Source organism: Lissotriton vulgaris, chromosome 9 (assembly GCF_964263255.1).
Source record: "Lissotriton vulgaris chromosome 9, aLisVul1.2, whole genome shotgun sequence".
Lineage (NCBI taxonomy): Eukaryota > Metazoa > Chordata > Amphibia > Caudata > Salamandridae > Lissotriton > Lissotriton vulgaris.
Window position 1 is genome coordinate 416,725,877 of NC_141697.1, and position 22,115 is coordinate 416,747,991.

The window sequence follows — 22,115 nt, forward strand, 5'->3', positions numbered from 1 at the left end:
GTAAGGACCCTTATTCTAGGCAGGGTATGGGGATTCCACAGCCAAGATAACCCCTGTCTTATGAGCCAATGTGTAAATCATTTGTACAAACACACACACTAACACAGTGAAAACACTACAAAATGACACCACACCAGTTTAGAAAAATAAACAAATATTTATCTGAAAAAAACCTGATCAAAATGACAAACATCTTCTGTATGGGACTGGAGATCCCCATCTTTGTGGCCAGGGGATGCCCGCTCAAACATTATCAAATTTGGCAGCGCTGGGAAGAGTACCGTGGCCTAGAATTAGAACGAGTTTAGGCAGCCAGATCTACGGAGTTGGCATCCATCCAACTATAGTCGATATGTATTATCGCCCTTGGGATGTTGGTGTACTATGTCTGGATTGATGCGACTGTTCTTGTATGGTATTGCTCTGGAGTAGGAGTAAGTGGGACGGGGTGGGTTATGTTTTTCTTTTATTTGTGTCAATATTTCAAATGCATTGCTCTTCAATTGTCCTGTCCTATTATTGAAATTGTCAAAGATATCTTATTATGCAATTTGTATGCATGACTTGTTGGGTTACAGCGCTCAGTAATATATTTGTTATTTGACAAATAAAATCTGTTCTACAAAAAAGCGACAAAAATCCAACATACACAAATAAAGATATCACTTTAAAGGGTTCAAAACAGTTCAGCCCATAGGAAACGATGGATGTGTCACTTTTATCTCAAAGTACCTGGGATACGTCAAAATCAAAGACGAAAACAGGCACAGGGGAGATGAGGCACCAGAAAAGCAAAGTGATGCATCACTTTTTTACTGCCAAGGGAGATGAAGCATTGATTCTTTACTGCAGGGGAGGTGATGCGTCGATTCCTTACCGTCAGGGAGGTGATGCGTCGATTCCTTACTGCGAGGGGAGGTGATGCGTCTATCTCCAGACAAACAGCTTCGGTTCCTTACTGCTGGGCTACATCGTTGAAGAACTTGGTGCACAGGTGCGATCACAAATCCTAATATACTGGGCCGATGAGGCAGTAAAGGTGCTGCGTTGATATTCCAGCCGTAGCAGGCTACGTTGCAAGGTCCTAGGTGCCCCCCTGGTGGACCATTGGCAGAACACTGGACACACAGTGGCAGACTTAAAGTGGCTGGTAATTGAGAAGGTGTCCCTAGGCAGGAGAGGTGGGAATTTAGCATCTGTGCTGAATTTACGAGAGTGTAAATGGATGTCTCTCCTAGACTCCATCAAAAATGGCTTGAACGAACAGGACGGCAGCTTTGCCCAATTGGCTGCATTAAGATGATAGAATCCTCCGCGCTGTACACTGCACTAGCTAAACGATGTCACTTGAGAGGTATCAAACACCCTTCCCAATAATTTGTTTGCTCACTCACACTAACTTGACCTTGCTACATCCATGGGTTACTCGTCTACACCACCATGCATGATAGGTGCACGAGTTCTACGACTCTCATTCTTTGCCGACTCACTTACACTCCCATGTTTGGGTAGTGCGTGAGCTCAATATATTTTGATTTTTCAATTTTTACCTAGCCAGACATATATGTGAAATCTCTCGATTTATTCTATGCTCACATGCCTTGCGTTTACCTGATAATTGTGAATTTTCAATGTTAGATCTAGTGTTTGTTGACATATTAAGTTGTTGTTATCTTGACAGCCTATTTGGATTTTCGATGTGCCAGCTCGCCTACACTCCCTTGTTTGGGTAGTGCGCGAGCGCAATATATTAAGCGTATTTTGGCAAATATTCTGTAATGCTTTGTGAACTATGTTAGCTCAATGTCACTTGTATTTCTATTTCACTGGCGAGACGATACATTATTACCACCTAACTCCGCTCTTATATTCCGCGTAGTGGGTCTATGAGTCAGGTAGACCCGGACGAAGCAGTATCTCTTCTATATTCATTACCCATGTTAGGTCACAGGCTCCGCCCCCAAACTCCGCGTAGCGGCTGACGGAGTTCTGAGGATTGCTATCGGAAAGAAGGCTTGAGCCTCGTTCCCCGTGCATCAAGTAAGTGTTTCATTTAGACGCCCTGACCCCAAACTTGATAGAAACGGGAATACGTTCCCTTATTAATATTCCTTGTCTCTCCAGGAAGCAACCGTGACGGCACCCAGTCGACCGATTTTTCATGGCGACCGCCGCGTGCACCCGTGGTCTCCTGTCCACATAAAAGCTGCGTGGACCTATACAAGGTATTAACCTACTGTGACTCAGGCATACCTTGTCCCCAGTGGCCATAGGGCTCTTCCTGCCAATTATTCTTGATTCGCTATTGGTTAACAACATGGCCCAATGTCAACCCTTATGTTCACAACAAATGTAGTGTCTCCCATCATGTACTAATATGACGTCCAGCGTTTTATCCCATCATACCATTCTAATACCCTGAAGTATTTGGTTTGACCTAGATTTGACAGCTAGATCCACAGCAAACCAGCATGCCGCCCACCAGTCTTGGCAGCAATTATTCCCGCTGATGTTTATCCGGAGTGTGTTTGATTTAACTAAAGGTAATCTCATACCCGCCTACATTTTACCTTAAGTAGCCATTTAATCCGGTCCGTGTAATGGTAATTTACCACCACTCACTGATACTTGGACTAATGAACACCTGTGTCCTAACATTCTAATATCTTGAAGTATTTGGTTTGACCTAGATTTGACAGCTAGTTCCACAGTAAACCAGCACGCCGCCCACCAGTCTTGGCAATAATTTTTCCCGCTGATGTTTATCCTGATGGAGTGTGTTTGATTTAACTAAAGGTAATCTCATACCCGCCTACAATTTACCTTAATTGTCCTTTCTGGACCTGTAGCTATTTAATCCTGTCCGTGTAATGGTAATTTACCACGACACATTGATACTTGGACTAATGAACACCTGTGGTTCAATCTACAGTTGACAGTCTCTTGGGAGCAAGTTTCTTCCCCTTCTGGAGCAGTACACCATTTGGATGGGCAACTGCACTGTCTCTCCTCTACTCCAAATGAGTCTTTCCCGCAGATACTGTATAATATTGTATATATCTTTTAAATATTCTTGTTGGCTATTGTTTTTCCTCGGTACTCAAGGGTTGCTTTTGATAATTAAGATTTATACTACTGAGCTTGAGCATGACATGCTGCTTTCTCAGCTCCCAGTTCCCTCTGTCCAGAGGTCTTAATGACCCGGACCCCATGGTGTTATTCTGCCTTGATTAATCAACCTTTACGGTTTACAGGACAGTGACTGTGTTGTTTAACTCAATACCCCAGTTTCTGATATTGGTTTTTAATTTTACAGACAGGACGGCCCCACTTCGTCCCTTCCCCCACTGTAACGGTCCTGATGAAGACCCCGGAAAAGGACTTAATTTAGCCTATAAATAGGGGTCGAAACGTCGACGCCTCTTCACTCTTGGACGTCCGGCACATCCCCTGGATCACACTGAACTGCATATGTGACCGTAGAATGTCCATAGTTGAATTGTGTTTTCAATACTTGCCTTAATTTACATAGGCTGTTTTGGTCTTTGGAATAATTCCCAATTCCTTTGATTCTGGTATTTATGTACATTATGTTTAAGTCAGTGTACTTTCCTTAACCCTTTTCACAGCCCTCGAGCACCACGTTCTCCTTCCCTCCCCTCCCATATTGGGGCTATTTCATTTTCCAATTTTCTACTCTCCTTAAAGTGATTGTAATAATGCTTCACTAAATCAAAATGTAGTGTTGTTGAATAAATGACAACATTCTCATTAGAATCACCACTTTTTTCTTATTCAAATTTGTAATCGTGTTATTGTGTGTTTACACGCTCTCCTCACGGGGACCCTTTCTATACATTTACCGATATTCCAGCCACATCGCAGGTAATGAGTCTATTTCTTCAGTCGCACAGCAGAGATTGCTTCGGAGTTGGAGCTGGTGCCACGGACGTCGGTGACAAGGTGCTCAGGACTCCGGCTACAGTGATCTTTTCATATCTTTTGGATTGGGGAAGCGGGTACTTACACTATGTGACCATTTTGATGCAGTCTGCCGACATAAAAGCATTTCTGTGTTCAGGTGGGAGGTACCCATGCCCATACCTACTACTCACTGGTGCAGGAAAGGGAAGATGTTGATGCAAGTGAGAAGTGGAGTAAGGCTGTGGGATGACGTACGACTGGGGGTCAGGCTGAGGATGCAGGTGAGAGAAGTGGAGACTGCTGGATCCGGTGTGGATGGAAAGGCAGACAGAGGCTACATAAGGGGTTATGGGTTCTATGGGCTTAGGTTGTGGTGTGTGGTGTTTGGCCATGACGTGACACGGCACTGGTATGGAAGAAAAACCGGTAGTTATTAAAACAAGCATTGGCATAGCCAATACGTCTCACTTTTAGAGATTACAATGCAAGTGCGAAGCTATTTGCCAACACATCTCTCTCGGAGAATAAGCCCTTCTGGATTCTGTGCAGGGCACTAGGATTGGCAGAGGTGACACGAATGATCCACTCCTAGGTTCCTTTACACAATTACTAGTCCCTTCCACTTCCAGTTGAGTCCAAGAATATGTTCAAACAATAGACTGGCTGTCAGGCGACCCGTAAATGCTGCTATTACGAACAGCTGTTCTTGTGGGGGTATCATTTTTTAACACATTTATTTTTTCTTTATTTGCTGTTTTTAGTTAGGGCAGAGATAGCTTTGGCTGTTAGGAAGATCTGTTGGAATCAATTCATAATACAGGGAGATAAAAGCAAGCTTCCCACAGCCATGAATGCTGTAAGTATCATTCACATTTTGGAATAGTCCACATTAGAGCAATTCAATGTTGGACATATCAGCAAAGGAATCTATCTCTAGGATATCAGCTGAAACAAAGCATTCTAGAGGTGGGGCAAACCCCTGAGAAGGAGACTGAAGAGGGGGAAGCATGGTGTTTTTTAAACCAATCTCACTCCAACCTTCATCACAAACCCCGCTATGTGAAAACAGACATATACATAGACACACAAATGTGTTGTATACAATCAGCCTGTCTTTGTGAAGCATTTACAGAGCATGTGGACGTACATACATGCATGCCAAGGTGGGTAATGTATGAAAAGTACATATACAGTTAATGTACAGGTTAACTGTATATGTTAACTGTTTTGGTGAAAGATAAACGACCAGAGGATTTGGGACCTGTGCTCCAGTGTTGAAATTGGAAACAGGGGTTGTGGCTGTTGTTGTGGGCCTCCAAGCGGATGCAGGAGGCCGCCCCAATAAAACATGGAATAAGTATATACCAGTGAAACAAAAAGAGTGAAATAGACGAAATAGAAGGGAGGCACTGCCCTGCAATTGTTGCGCTGTACGGCAGGAACCCGAACTCTTGCACCCTTGGATTGGAATTGGCAAAGCTTGCTGACAATATAGGAGCATTGAGGAGGAAGCAGTGTAATCCCAAATTCGGGTAAAGGCATGAATACAACATTTCTAAAGACCTGTAATAGGTATTTCCTGGTTTCCAATTATTAAAACTGTAGTGTATAAACCGTGAAGCAACCACTCTTGTTCCATATGTTGCTTGGTCTTCCCCACGCATTACTGGGAGATATAGCTGTTGAAACAAGAGACACTATAGCTGCACTCAATGGAAGATAGATATTCCCCCTCGCAGCTCATGCCTGCAGCTTGGCCCACCTATCCCTGGAAGCCTGTTACTGGCTCCTGCATAGCATGCTTGACAGGTAATGCCCATGGCGTGAAAGGAGATACTCAGAGTCCATTGTCTGCAGCTTTAACAACTCCTCATCTTAACCTCAGCTCTGCAGCTGCTTCTTGAGAGCCAGAAGCAATATGCAGCACAGCTCTTCCTGTGAACAGCGCCCCCCCAGTCATGTGACGTGCTCCATGACGGCTTCGAGTAATCATCAGAGAGTGCGTTTTTTGTGTCAACAGTCTCATTATGTGCATAAGACAGACACCTAGTGACCATAGCTTGACTGGCAGCAAATATTTTACGATTAGGATGCAGTTTCAATGTTGCTCGCTAATCTAAACGTCAGGAGGGAGAGGTACGGCAGCGCGGTAGATGACCCAGAGTGGCCAGCCTCCATTGTTACTTGTTCAACCTGTAGTGTAGTTCCTATATTCCCAATAGGCTCTGCGCATTGGAATAATATAAACAGCAGTGTAGACGTAGGACTGAGGTCGACTAGGTCTCTACTGACTATATTAGACTTAATTAGTTTTGCCAGCTAGCTCAGAGGTCACTAGAAACTTTCTCGAATGTTCAGGAAAGAGTTAACTCTCCGGATTTAGACAAGAAGGGATTAGCTTCTGACAACCGTACAAACATGACAACTTTGCTCCCTCAGAATAGAGTGTATCTCTAGAGTTGTGTAAAAACAATAGACAGCTATTTCACTCAGTCAATCGTGCATACTTAGTTTCACCAGAGTGCAGAGAAATAGAGAGACGGGCGTTTTCAATAAAAGGTGTTATTTTATTGAGCAGTCTTCTTTCTCATGCAAGAGAAATGAATTGCCACAATTGCAATACTTATTATGAAGTAAAGTGCGTACAGTAAAAGTAGTATTATGAAATAATACTGTAAAAGCATAGATATGGTTTCTTAGCCATATGATACTTTAAAATAGATAAAATATATATACATACATAAAACCATTGACTAACGTACTCAACTGGTGCTTCTAACTACGCCTACCCCGGTGTACCTGACCTAAGCCTAATACTTGGGAAGGAGTAAGTAAGTAGCAGTTTAAGTTAAGTTGGTTAAGATTGTTTTGCCAAGGATCTGAATCAAGAATTCTCTTTAAGGGTTTAGCCAGCTCCGTACCTTAGTAATAGAATGTGGGAGGTCTGGTATCTCTTTCTTCAGGACTCGATCTCCCAGCCACCCGCAAGGGTGACTCGGTAACACCGGAGCTGGATTTTCTCGGCGTGAGAAAAAGTAGCTTCTCCAGCGCGTCAAAGAGGAGGGGCGGCTTCCGTGGGCTCTCGCATCAGCTGGGCTCTCGGGTAAGTAGATAGCCGCTCTGCTCCAAACCACCGTGTGTTTGCTTAAGGCAACTGTTGGTATTTTATACCTGAAAGGTGCCGGGTTTGACGTAAGGTTGGACATAAGACGTCACTAAGAACTAACAGTTCTTGCTGGACTCCAGGAGTTCTTGTTCAAATCAAAACAAAAGCAGGGGGGGATTTCCCGGGCTGCTGGAGGCTTGGTTTGTTCAAAGAACGCGTTGTGCTTTCTAGGAGTCGATGGGAGTAGCCGTGCTGTGCTTTGGACTGCATGGGCTATTACTGAATATGGATATGATTCTTATGCCTCTAGAAGGATATTATTGATTATAACCGCATAAGGGCATGAATCGGGAATATCGAATTAGGGTCCTAGATAGAAATACAACAAACCGTGGCTGAAACATGAAGAGTGGCGTCTGCGAAGCGGACGCTAAACTGCAAAAAAAAAAAAAAAAAAGTTGCATGGAATGACATGGCAGTCGCCGTTACCATGCAATGTGGACTCACCCCACACGGCTGAAACATGAAGCGGGAGGTGCAGGAGGAATGGCAGCAAGAACAGGGGAAGGAAGGTGCAGGAGGGAAGATGCAATAAAATATGCCAAAGCTGAACACTCACCCACAGTGTAACAGGATCAGGGAAGAAATACAAAAATAGTCACCCAAACCACAGATAAATAACCAAAGCGTAAAGCTACAGTACTTGGTCACTGCTCTGTGGGAGGAAACGAAAGACAAAAATGCAGGACAAAGATGCAGGACTGACCACTAGCAAGGAAAGATTTTTATAGGACACTGAAACAAACAAATGAAATGCAGTGTGAAGGCTTTAACCCAACACAAAAGTATATACTGAAGTATATACAACAGGTCTCAAAAGCTCAACCTAAAAAGGAAGGGGTGGCTGGAACATCCATAGTTATATAATGCCCCTGCTTTGAAATGAATAGGCAAGTCACTGTCCATGTGGGTTGTCCTGGGCCACTGTAATGCACTACTTCTTAGGGAAACTAACACAAACATTGACCAATCAAATGTTTGTAGAGAGGAGGATTAATATAGGGACGAAGGGTAAGCCCCTCTCTCTGTGGTGCTTCTTATAGTTCTTTTTCTGATGTTCACATGAAGTCTGGTGACATATGTGCTGTCAAGCAAAACCTAAAAATGAGTTCACAAGGTGAGACAATAGGTTCTCCCACATGAAAAAGCAAGCATCGAGAAAGGCAACATGTCTGACTACTTTGATGAGCACAATTCAAAACATGTGCTCAGTAGAAATAGGCACAGGATAAAAAAAACAATACACTAGTTTCTTTGCAAGCTAGATGTAGTTGCATGCACATTCAGACGAGAATAAGCACATTAATACAGGAATAAGTACTTCCTTTAAGGATGTTAATGGTATGCATTATATTCCCATACAAAACATTACTGATGGAGTGACTTACAAGATGTTGCCTCTCACACTCTGAAGAATTGTTGTTTGCTCACAAGTTCTAATAAGCACTTATTAGAAGCACTTTCTTATTGAAAGAGCCACATTTGAACTTTACATTTTTAGGATGTTTATGCCACACCTTCCGGAAGCATTGCTGTTTAGATATAGGGGTGTTTCACGGTGGTCACTAAAATAACTCATAAAAGGAATGCCTTGCAATACATTGGGTTGTCAACAGATTTGTGTCAGTGTTAGCACATAGGTACAGAAATGGCATTTACTTTACAACTCTGTAATAATATCTACTAGATATACAAGTTATTATCAGTTAAAATACATATGATCTATTGTTACATAAAGTATTTACTTTCAGGAGCAAACCTAAAAAACATAATTTATCCTCATATTTTACAGAGGATTACATATAATATGGCAACTGCACATATAGACTAATTCAGTTTTACATTTTTAACTTAACAATTTCAGGTACTTAGAAAATATGGAAAGGGGAGAGTTGGTGCAAGAGACAGACGAGAGCATTAAGAGACAGGAAGGGGAGTAGCATGTGGAAGCAGGACGTAGAGAGTAGCTCTAAAATATGGATGAAACATGGAAGTGGAGGAGGGCTTGAAAACATTGGGATAAAGTTTAGAAGGAATGTGCTGAATATGTTACTGTGTTTCTGAGAAAAATGCTGCAACAGTACACTTTGCAAACCTTACCATATTTTCAAAAGTATCAAGGAGTTCAGTGCAGTACGTTTCAAGCTCCTGGTTGTTTGTAAGTGGATTTCCAGCAATAGCATTGTCGCTCTCTGTCTCCAACTTATTATCTTTGGTACTGAAAAATTAAGTTTTATTATTAATAACAGTCTACTTCTCTGGGCAATTAGCAAGAATTTAAAAGTTACTTGCCTATAACAACACTTCGATATCACTGGTATCTTAAACAGAAAATCACCAAGTATTTCTGGCCTTATGCAAGACTCTGGTGCACATACTAGTAGACGGAAAGCCTCTCTTTCTAATGATAAACCAGCATTATCAAAGCCCAGATGACATGTCTACCCACCTCATTTTGTAGGCACACCCAAGATGCATAAGTGCACCTAATAAAATGACACAGCTACTTTTTTTTTTTTAATTTACAGATCCAAGTTGGATTGGCAAATAAAAAATATAAAAGACATATTGTCAAAGCATTTTCTCTCTATTTTGTTGGAGACAGGGGGTAGGGGGAAGCAAAGCAACATGAACGGCTTAGTTGTGTGGAAGCAAGGGTGTAGGTGAGGGAAGCAACACATGGCACGTGTGGGGAAGGAAGCAATACAGAGGCCTGGGGGTGGGTACAACACAAAGGGTGCTGTGAGAGTAGCACTACTGAGGGTGGGGGGGGAACAACACAGACGAGAGAGGGGAACGTGGAGCTGTTTGGAGGAGGCAGACAAAGAGAAAGCAATGCAGGAGACACACAGATGAGAGAAACTCAAAGCGTGGGAGGGATGAAATATCAGTACATGAAGGAGACAGCTGGAAAACACATACACTCTCATGGAGCACTTAACCACAAAGAAAAATGTAATGCTCCAAAAGTGAGCTGTTGAAGAGATAAACATAAGAGGGGGACATAAAGCCTAAATAAGCTGACAAATAAAAAGTAAGCAAATGAGAGTGACAATAAAGCCACCAATATTAAGCAATGGGTGGGCTCTGAACTCGTAAGCTGTCAGTAGGTCTCTTCAACAACAGATAACTTGTGCTGTCTGCTAGATGAGATCTAAAAATGGCTATGAAAAGGCACACACAGTGTTTGTGGACGCTCAAGGGCTTCAAAATGTCCTGTAAGCTGACTAGCTGTTTAGGAGGTAACACTATCTTATTTAGCTAGGTGGCAAGATTGGGATCTTTTGCAGAGTCCTGGGACTTTCGGTTGCATAATAAGAGCGAGACAGGCTATGTCTGGGTACGCTAGGAACTACCACAGAGGACATTCCAGCATTGGAAAATGATCTTAATGTACATAAAAGAGTATATTTATGTTTTGAAGTAGAGGTTGAAGAGCTTCTAAACAAAGTACTTCAATTTGTGGAAATTGAAGGACTCAAGGACATCATATATTTCTACGGTTATATATGTAGATGGGCACTACAATTTACAGGTGCCATTGCTTGGGATTATGCATAACATTAAAAACCCCTCAAGTGCACGGATAACAAAAACATCAAAGAATGTTATAATAAGATATAAGAATTAAAATTCTCTGAAATTGGAAAGCTATGCTTATGGTTACTACTGGATCAATAATGCTTTGAAACATAAACGTGGAGTGTTACATTTAGTAGGTTGCAATAACTCTAAATGTACAATTTCAGAAGTGCATGGGTAAATGTGTATATTGGCGAGACCCTCAGTTAGAGCCATCACCTGTTTACTTCTGGATACTGATGTCCTCATCTGTCATTAAGGCATTCATGAGATCCATGTACAAGCTAAAATCTACCAACGATTGGATGGAAGACCAGTGTTGCACATATGTAACCTTACCTCACCCATCAGTATAAGTTCATTGACATTCATAAACAAGTAATATTATAAGAAAATCAACACCTTACAATGGAGAAAGGAGATCATTGAAGGATAAAAGCAGGAAAACCAGATTAAGAGGGTGGTAATCAACAAAAAAACAATTTCCGGAAAACACTTCTCCACTTATGTGTATGCCCTTGTTTCAGGCTGAAGACAATTTCTTGTAAACATTTGAATTGAACTTTACTCCTTTGCAAATTACACTAATAGAAGCTTTTTTTAAAGAAAAAACAAATTGTTGATGCCTTGCCATTCTACACTCAGACAGCAACTGTAGAGAGCCTCCTGAGACCTAGATACCCAAATTGGATATTTCAGTGCTTCTGTAATTTGGGTCATGGCTATAATGCCCTGACTACGTGAAATGAGCTAGGGCTCCCAATGCACTAAGTATGGGGGCTGTTTGCAGATACTTTAGAACATAGAATGAGAGGCAACTACAATCCAGAGTGTAAAAAGCAACAATTTAAGCACAGTACTCCAGGAAACAGGATGAATCAATCCTTGTTAGTGAACTTTTCTCTTTTTATTCCATTTCTTTTCAGCTTGCGCAGCCAATGTATTTCGTCTCAATAAAGGCTTTCAAGGGGCGAAATGTGTGAATTATGGTCTATTTTTTCTTCAGCTGTACCACAACGTCACCCGTTTATCAGAACATTCTAATAATCTAACCAGCGTATGTTGTTTCACAAGAATGGATATATCAAGGGGGTTTCCATACAGATACAGAATCTTGTATAATGCAAGTTTACTACTCGCATTATAATAGACGCTGCGGTATTATGTGATCCGCTAACTCAAAGGGAGACCTGGATATTCAACAGCTTCCCATTGTTATTGCAACAGCTTGCTACTGTGAGATCTGTGGAAGTATAAAAAACACATAGAGCTGAACTGAGGAATGATGGCATGGAGACTCAACCATGTCCTGTAAGCGGAACCCACTGTGAAACATGCAAAAGGTTGTCTGCACATTATTCTTTGGTTATGGATATTAGTTGTGGGCTGTGGCCCAAGGCAATGCCTTGTTTCGAGAGACAGCTGCACATCGCTTAAGGCAGTTCATTATGGGTACCTAGGCTACGGAGCTTGGAGCAGGGTGAGCCTAGAGCTCACAGCACACAGTTTTCAGATGTGCACACCAGATACTGTGGATATTGGGCTGGCTGAAACCCACAGGCTCGGTGTTCAGAGAACATAGGAGTGGGCACAGTGTGCACCTTCTAGCAAGGCTATTTGCACAGATCCGACTGTACATGAATGAAGACGGTGGGAAGCAGCTTTAGGATGGATGGGGGATAGTTATTCACCTTCTCATGATAGGCATTGACATTGTAGTTTACAGAAATCATCCCCATGTCAGCAGCAGTACTGAAACTGAGTAAACATGCACACAATTAAGTGCCTGGCAAGACATGAATTAGTGCATGTACTTTTGTTTTTTTATGCTTCATAGTCGCTATGAATGAACCTTGAATTTTCAGTAACGTCAAAGCAGCCCACTACTACAGCTTTCAAGTTTCGTATGCTCTATCTCCTAATTGTTGCAGCTAATATGTTTTACACAAGACTGACGCTAGACCAATAAATACTTATTGAACCATCCTAACCGCCATCCTGTGCATTTTCTAAGAATAAGTAAGCACGAGTGACCAAGCAAAAAGTACTGTATTCCACGATCCCGGAGGTATCGGGGTTGTCATTTTCAGTGGTTGCCAGAAAAAACCTACACCACGGTCGTAGTGGCACTGTTAGAGCTAGCTGGTCTAACGGCTGATGTATACTGTGGGGGTGTCCGGAATCGGTTTGGTCACCAAGCCCTCAGTTTAGGTCATCTAAAACACACAGAACCTGGGAATTCGTAGGAACCTACACAACGGGTCTTCTTCCTTGGCGGTGAGTAGTAACTTTGTTTCTTGCACAGGTTCTTCACCCTTTTCACCTCTTTGCACTGTATCTAGTTTCTACTGCCTTTAGCATTTATTTGTGTTAGAAATGTTTCTGCTTTTAGAGCTTCCTTGCACTCGGCTATATTGGCCTTTAGCGCTTCTCTGTATCTGGTTGTCACTGCCTTTAGCGTGGTCGTATTGTATGAATGACAGCTCTGTGTCGCGTTGTGGTGCAGTACCTCTTGTCTCGACTTTACCAGCAAATTTTTAGCTAAGGAAGAAAGAACCTTCTGTAAGGCCTTCAATGTCTTCACAGGCCTTGTATCAGCGGGATTGGCCTTTGACTCCACATACACCAACAGTCCATTTTCAATTCGACTGATGCACTGGCACGAACAAGCAGTTTGCTGGACCACAACAAAATCTCAGGGAGAGCACGCTCAGTTTTTCGGGTCACAGGTTTTACATAATCCCTTATCTCGTTGCATCCTCCCCAGCCCGGTTGCATGCAAATGATCACCACACACGGAGCTTAATATTACACGTCTTTATTCCTCAGCGTGTAACCATTAACTGAACATTCTACATCATTAATTCTATCACCCGCATCACTGTTCTATGGAGTCCATTGGGAACCAAAAGGGTCCAGTCATCTCTAACTCACACGATACCACAGGCGCTGTGCTGTCACTCTACTGCTTTCAGTCTATAGAGCATTGTTGGCGATAATAGTTTAATCCAAGGCTTAAGTTCTAGGCCGGCTGGATTAGCCCATATGGTTCAGATTAGTGTGTCAGCTTGCCACTGGCAGTAATGCAGCTGTGGAAGCTGGGTCCTCAGAGTCATGAAGCTGCCTACTCTTAAAATGTATATAAACACATCCTGTTTTTCCTGAAGAAAAATGGCCTGCATTTGCAAGAAAAAAGATAGCTTTCTTTACAAACAAAAAAAAAAGACATGATGGTCTGCTGACTCCAGCAGGCCACCATCCCTCTGATGGCTGTGATTTCTAGTGTGTCACAAATTGCCACCAAGCTCATTATTAGCCTTGTGGTAGGTCGATATGCACCCAACACGAAACAGTATTTTGCAAACCGACCTATTAGTACATAGGTTGGTTTGCAAAATACCAAACTGGTCGCAAACTGTTCCTATACCCCATATGTTACGATAGTCTGTCCAGGCCATTTTATTGTAGGCAAATCACTTAGTCACTCAGTGTCGTAAAAGATAAGTATGCAAAATGCAAGTGTAGACATGTAAAGTAATACTATTAATTCAAAAGATATATATCCCCACTTAACAGACAACAACTTCTATCATAGCTTAACACCCCCTTAAAGTACGCCATTTCTTTGCTCCCCAGCAAGGATAGTGGCTGCCTTAGATAAACAAGCATTGACATAGCCAATAGGTCTCACCTTTGGGACCTTATAAGTGTTTAGCCAGAGCTACTGGCACATGTGGAGGATGGTTACACTTGAGGCAAAAGTGCACGTAAAGCATCAGGCATGGGAAGCTGTGTACTTGTGAAGCAGTAGTACACGCGTGGAAGAGTTACAAGTGAAGCACAGAGTCAAGAGAAGAACTGCACATGTGGGGACATAATTAGGGAAATGTTATAGGTAAATCAGGGGCATGGAAGCAGAGTAAGCGTGAGGGATGGGTGCCGGCTGCGGAAGATCATACGTGAAGCATGCGGACACCGAAAGCAAAGGTTCACCAGCAGCAAATGCACGTAAGAAGCCCGCAGTGACGGACGAAGCTTACCCTTGCAGGCAGAGAATCATATCCGACCAGGGGAAAAGCATGAGAGCTTTGAAGGCATGGGTGGGTCCCTACTCAAGCAGCGAGGCTGCTCCTTCGTCTTCTCTGCCGGGCGTCTGCTTCAGATCACCCACGATACTCTTAGGACTGCTGTGACTCCAAGTCCACGAAGCAACATATGGCCCAGAAAAGCCAGTTACAAAGGCAAGTGCCCTCGGCAAGAACACGGCACCTTGGCGCCAAGAGCCTGCTGCCAAATCGGACACAAAGGAATTTCAGGGGGAACCCCCAGATACTCGTGTAACTTAAAAGACAAAAAAAATCAATCCTGAAAATGAAAATAAAAACTTTGCGAAACGAGAAGTTATATATGTGAAGAGAAAGAAAATAGACCGTAATCCCCACACAGTATTCTAAGTAAGTGTAGAATGCGGATGTGGGCTGGTTGTGCTCACTGCAGACCCAAAACTGGGAGTTATTTGTAAAAATGGGGTGAATATGAGAGAGACAGCGAAAGAGAGAGCGAGTGCTAGGTCATACGTCCGCCTCTGCTGCTGCCAGGGAAGGAATGCGTTACCTGATATTGAGCTCTTTGCTGCTTGCTATGGGGATTTTTTTTATCTATTCCAGGAAGAAGCAGATTCTAGGAACCGCATTGTATGTTCACATCACAGCTCTGGCATTAGTGGAGAAGAAAAACAAACGTGCGTCGCACGCAAAGGCACACGGATAAAGACACTTACACTTCAATGGCACACACACACAGGCAAAAAGGCACATACATTTTTGTGGCATGTAGCGTTTTCTTAGAAAGTAATACATTAAGCACACAATTGAACGTTCAGAAAAACCCCAAGACAGTGAGCATGCAATGCCTGCACACTTTCACCAGCTGCACTAAAGAACCACATACCATGTCCAGTTGCACAGATAAGACAGACCCACATGCAGAGCACAGCCATGCAAATGGACGATCTAAGATTAAAAAAACATACGTTTTGATAAAAACACTTCAAGGGTGATCCAAACAGACATAAAGAAGCAAGCACTAACGCATAGACAAAAAGCAACCGAAAGCGCAGGCTCGTCCTGTCTAAACAGTAACTTGACCCACAAGGAATGCAGCTGCCATCTTGCGCGCCGCTACTCGTACCCGGGAGCAAAACGCCGTGGGAGTCAACATTACTGAAAGAGTTGGGACATACACCCGCCTTTAGCCATATGCGTGCTTTCATTAGTGAAAGACACATGCACATGCAAAAGCCAATCCGGTGTGTGGGAGGAGTCAGACCCACACAGAGTAGTTTAGAGTACTTACAAGAAGCCTCCCATTGAGGAACGCATGCGTGCTGCGCTAGGCTCGACCTAAAAAGACATAAGGCATAGGGGCCCAACGAGAAAACAAAAATGAAAACAACCTCCTGAACGTAGTAGATTCCTTCAGACCTAAGGACTAAGCAGCAGGCTGTAACTTGTGACTGGTGGGGTTGAAGAAGCAGAAAACTATTTTATAAAGGGACAGAAAGCATAGTAGAAAATTGCTAATTTGGGAATAGTAGGATTAGGAATTACCCCAGAGTGCTTCTTCAACCACACCGGCACCTGCACCAAAATGCCTAATGTTCATAGGGATGTGGAGCTGAGCAAGGCATTTCAAAGAAAATATTTTTCTATGAAAAGGAAACAAAAATATATTTTAAAGAATTCTCCTATTTCCTAACCCTATAGCACAAGTTTACAAACTCACAGAAACATACGCAAATATATTTTTCTTAACTTTTTTTCTTCCTGGAATTGATTTTCCATTAAATCATTGTAAGAGGAATCTTTCCACCTCCTCCTAATTCTGCAAAGAAAACTGGCATTTTGGGGGCAATATTTCTCACTTCATGAACCACTAACAAATGGCTTCATTTAGGTATAAGTTTGGAAATGCAGCAGTGGAAATGAGTGTGCATATCGCTGGGAGTTCAAGAAAATGTCCCTAATACTCCAGTGGAACACTAACTTAATGTCACGTTTGTGAAATTACCATAAAACTGATAGAATAAATGATGATTCTCCCCCGTTTTTTATACATTCTACAAAACATCACCTTTCATCTGCTGGGTAGTTGGTCCTGCGAGTTCGATGGAGTACTTACCAGGCTTCTTGGGGGGGGGGGGGCGGGAGGCCACGTATGGCCCTGGCACGCTGTTGGATACCCCCCTTTGACGATGGCAAGGGTGTGACCAACTTCCACCTTTATTATTTGGCCACTATACTCATTGTCGTTAACGACTGGTTCACTGGGGGCTGGTCTGACCCAGCTTATTGGACCAGGCTCACATACCGCATACTATCCCACCAATCACTAGAGCGGTCCTAACGGCCTGGCACTCTGCTCTGCGCTATATGAGACGGGTCAAGAAGCGTACTCAACATACGCCTCTGTGGTACAGCACTTGGCTACGTGAGGGGTTGACCCTTCAGGGCTTTCGTCAGTGGGATCGGATTGGGATTTCACGCCTTGGGGACATTTGGTTGGGGGACCACATCAGGGCCTTCTCTGAACTGCAGCAACGCCACTCCCTTCACGTCACCCAATTCTACAAGTATTTGCAGCTTGGACATGCCCTCACCGTGCATATCCTACCAAACACCTCACTTCCTGAATTCATCCCGCTAGAAGTCCAGGCCATGATGGGGAACTTGGGGGGGGGGGGGGTCTTAGTGTCCTGGATTTACAGTTCTCTTGTGAACAAAGGCCCTGCGATCCTAGACTCGCTGCATTATGGGCGGGTGTGGAATCAGAGCTCACACATACTTTGGGGTGGCTGGTCCCCCATGATCCCCAATGCCTTCTCCTTGGAGTATTTGATGGCCTCGACAGCTCTAGAGCTGACAAACGCTTCCTGGGCACTGCAGTTGCGGTGGCCAAGCGAGATATTGCAGCAGCCTGGTCACAGGCCAAACCCCCTACTGTACGTAACTGGCGACGGGGGGTGACTGGTGTGCAGCCCAAGAAGAACCCTTCTTTGAGGCCTGGGATATCCTGAAAATTTCTTAAAGGTTTGGGGCAAGTGGCTAAATTTACTGTTTAGATTGCTGTGCATTTTCTTCTCCTGTCTTGCTACACTGCCCTTTCCCACGAGATGGCTTGTTCGAGGGCCTTACACTTGGGCTCGGTCTCCTGTTGTTTACTGGTGATGGACTTTGATACACCGTATATGCCTATGCTGGATCTGTATGTTTTGTTTTCCTCAAATGCTCATAAATTTGATTAGCAAAATAAAAAAAACTGCTAGAATATCCGCAGTCGTAAAATGAAAAGGCAGCTTGAAACATTCTGTACAACAGCTTAAAAACATTGGAACTTACGCAGGCATAAAGTTGTATTCATTAGGCACTACAGCACAGAGTATTAAAGCCGACCTCCCCACTTGACTAAAAGTATGTGATACTTGTTTTATGGGATTGGCACGTGGAAGTATGGTAACCACCGACACTTTAAAAGCTTAGCGAGTATTCACAATCAAAATCAATGGCATTTTCACAATCAATTTATATACTTAATTTTAGGGGTAGAAAATGATGCAGGAGGTGTGCAAATTGGGTTTGGAAATGCCTCATTCAACCTCATATTTTCAATAAGAGAGAGGGTAAGGAAAATGATTACGACTATTCACATGTCCAGAACTAATAACACTAACACATTAATGATCTGTGTACATTTCTATTCACAATAAGACATTTTTTTTTATTAACACGTGACTTTACCAAAATCAGACCCTTTATTTCGAAAAGGAACAATCCCTTTTTTTGTTCAACAAAATAACTTAATGAAGTATCAGATATTGCAATATGTAACACATGTAAACCAACCGAATTAAATAATTTTGCGAGGATAGTAAAAAAAATGTAGTCTGCAACACGATTCATAAATACTTGCATCTATACTTAGAAACCAATCCATTGAATGCATGTAGCTCTTTTGGAATTTGCTGGTATTTACTTGCCATTCTAATATTTCTTGTTCTGTTTTAAACAAATGCTGCAGTTTTCCCTAGCTACTACCCACAAATACTTACTGATGTATACTTACAGTGTACTGATTTTTAAATTTACAATTTTGTTCGCTGCGTTGAAGCCAATGTCATTTAGCTTTTCCCATTTCAATATAAAATTGTGCCAATCTGCTGCATTGTCTTTAACTTTTCTCGCGCTGCCAGATACGGCGGGTCTCTTTGGGGTGATGGATCTAGGACTCTTGGCTGCATAAAAGAAAACAAACGCAATAAAGGATTAGGGAGCCTTCATCTATAATAAATACTAAAGACATGGCAATTCCTAATGCCAGATTAGACACAGCTGGCTCGTTCATATGAACAGCATACAATCTATAGCATTGTAAAGTATAGTATTAGGTAAAGCAAAACCACACATAAAACAGTTAGTTGCAAAGCCAATACTAAGTGCTATTTCAAAATTTAGGGCTCGCCAAGTGTTATTACTGCTACGTCTCTCCTCCTCGTCCCAGTCATTACCAAGAGCCAGATGTAGCGAAGGGTTTTACCCATTCTATGTCTCGGGAACATTCTGCAGTACACATGGGCATTAGGCACTGTTAAGGGCAGGAAACAAAACAGGAATGCTTCTAGCTAACTCCACTCATCTTCAGCTGGGTGCTATAAGTAGGCTAACATTTCCCCAGCACTTACTGCTTAGTTTCCTGTCTTATAGGATGAGGACTAGGAGCGTTGAGGCAGAAGTAGCCGGGCTAGTCTCCAAATACTGTGCGTTTGTGGTAGCAATATGCTGTGGTGAGTTGTGACTGTATCCCTAAACCCACTTATTAAGTAAGAGTATGTTCATCTTACTTACTGATGCCTTGAGAAGCGTTTTATTACAGTGGAGATGCTACCGGCTGTCAGGATTGCACATGCGAGGAGACCGATGGTCTGCACATGCGCGGACTGTTTCTAGCAGGAGGAAAAGCAAGCTAGTTGAATTATGGTGGTCTGTTTGCATACAAAAAGGGTAATCAGTGTGCTTTAAACTTGAATTGGTGATTTGGTACGGAGTTGCTTGTGGACTGTTGCTGCTGTTATGCATTGTGAGGAAGCATGCACAAAAAAAAAAAAAGGAGACACGTGTCACCATCTTCCTCCTCATCAAGCAGACCTCCTTCTCTCAAAAAAAAGCTTAGGAGGAAAATGGGAGGATGAACCGGTTGAGAAGTTAACTATGTATTCACATTTACCTGCTTCCAAATTCTCTGATGGTTCTTCGCTGCCGCCTCAAGGTAAAACGAGTAATGCCGTAGCCAATAGGTCTCGCCTTTGGGACCTTATAAGTGTTGAGGGAGATCTATTGGATTTGCCAATGTTTGTAAGACGTTAAGTATTAAAATGGTTAATAAGATGTCAATTAATCTGGCACTATTTTATTTTGAAAGGGAAAGTACCAGCTCTTCTCAAGAGTGAATTGATATTTTTAATTGGAGAGTACTGGCACTTCTCAGAAACAAGCAGGGACCGTTACAGAGTACCTGCACTACTATTTTTCCACTTCAAGCACTGGAGATACCAAATCATTAATTTGCGGGGGGATGCACAAAGTCTCACTTCACGAATACTTTAAAAAAAAGATAGCATCTCACGAGACAACACATCAGACACTGATCTCCCGATCCAAGGAGTGACATCACAAACAAGTGAGGGTCGGGGGTGAAGTAGCCTCGTGTCATCTCAAGCTCCTGAGGAAGACGAGTAGGCGGGGACCCTTGCGGCGGAGGGTGCACCCAGTTAGGGAGAGAGAGCCGAGCCTCGGCGCTAGCGTCTCGAACAAGGAGCCAGAATGGGGAAGAGTGACAGAGTGCCAGCTCCATTTTATGAACTGGGATTGGGTGACAAGGTAAGCCTAATTTACTGAAAAGTCACAGATGGTCAAAGAGCGACATAGACGGGAAGGTGATGGTGGATGTCAAGATGTGAGGGGGGGGAGTAGGGATGAAGGGGTGTGTGGTGGTGGTGGGTGTAGTATAGCGAAAAGGCCTGCTTTTTCGGGGTATGTCTCACTCATTTTAGGATTTCATAAGGTGATTTTTAATCATGGATCTCACACCACAGGAACAAGCCGCAATGTCTCCCTTGTGTTCAGGCTTGCAATTTCCATTTCTCACTCGTTCCGGGTCTTGTCAACCAAAGCGGAAAGCAGGGTGGGAGAGGGGGGGGGGGAATGAGAAAGGAGCGGGAACCATGCAGAAGGGAAAGTAGGTGAGAAAAGGAGAAAGTACATGGATGGGACCCGGAAGTGTCGAGAAGGAGTGTGATTGGGAGAAAGGTGAGGAGAAATAGAAGTATAGAGGATGGCAGGAAAAAGTGGAGCAAGAAAAAGCAAAGACGAGGCAAGATAGGAAGAGTTCGAGAGAGAGGGGAATGAGACAGCACATGGAGAAGAGGAGTGAGCGAGACCAACATGCACTGGTAACATGGAGATTGAGTGAAAGAGATAGGAAGTGAGGGATATAAAATGATACTGAAAGAGAGAATGAAAGGAACTGAGGAAAGATACTTTGGGAAAGAGAGGGATAGAAAGAGGGGGGCAAGACAAACAAAAAGACAGAGAAAGACGTGTTGAGAGAAGGGGGAGAGAGATGGGAACAGAAAGGAGCCAATAGAGAGAATGTACAATATGGAAGGTAATATAGTGAGAAGGAAGGAGGCCGATAGAGAGGAACAGAGAGAAAACAACAGAGGGGATTAGACAGATAGACAGGAAGGCAGACAGACTAGACAGCGAAAGGAGCAGGAGTGAGTGGATCAGGGAGAGTGGAGGAGAGAGAGAACCACCGCTACAGGCACTACAGCTACGTATTGCAGCGAATGAGAAGCAAGCTGCCTACAGAAAACAAGCGAGTGGTGCGTGCGCGCACAGACTTCACTTTTCAAGCAATTCACTCGTGCTTGTGGCGTGCCGCTGCTCGCTCCCGCAAGGTGGATGCTGCCACAAGCACTAGTGTGTGCTTAAAAATGAGCAGAGCGAAGGCTAAAGGCCCTCCTATACAACGCATGCACGCTGCGTAGGCGAGACCTAAAAAGGAATGCATATTTCCAAAGTTACACTGCCTGAACTTTTAAATCAAATAAATGATAATATAGGATTTCCAGTGAAAGAAACAGAGGTTCATCTACGGATTCATCATTAAGTGAAGGATGTTGTTCATAATGAATGGAAGGACTCCGACAAGATTAGCCTAGCTAGGTGTATGGCTATATTGTATACAAACATGATGGAACCCAGTAGAATCATCAAAATCTCCGAATTGGAGGGACTTAACACTGGTGTTCAAATCTCTCTTTCATTTCAAACAACAACTTCATCCTTCTAATGTGTTGGTAAGGTCCAAAAATACGGTGACTGTG

General features: G+C 43.1%; 1 protein-coding gene across 1 annotated transcript in view; it reads right to left on the reverse strand.

Annotated features, from left to right (window-relative positions):
• CINP (cyclin dependent kinase 2 interacting protein) overlaps window positions 1–22,115 on the reverse strand; it is a 94,276-nt gene that overhangs the window by 22,991 nt on the left and 49,170 nt on the right. The window contains exons 2-3 of the mRNA XM_086937831.1: window positions 18,794–18,962; window positions 9,191–9,308 (exon numbers count right to left, since the gene is read on the reverse strand). Coding sequence (XP_086793957.1) covers window positions 9,191–9,308; window positions 18,794–18,962 — 287 coding nt within the window. The remainder of the gene's footprint in view (window positions 1–9,190; window positions 9,309–18,793; window positions 18,963–22,115) is intronic.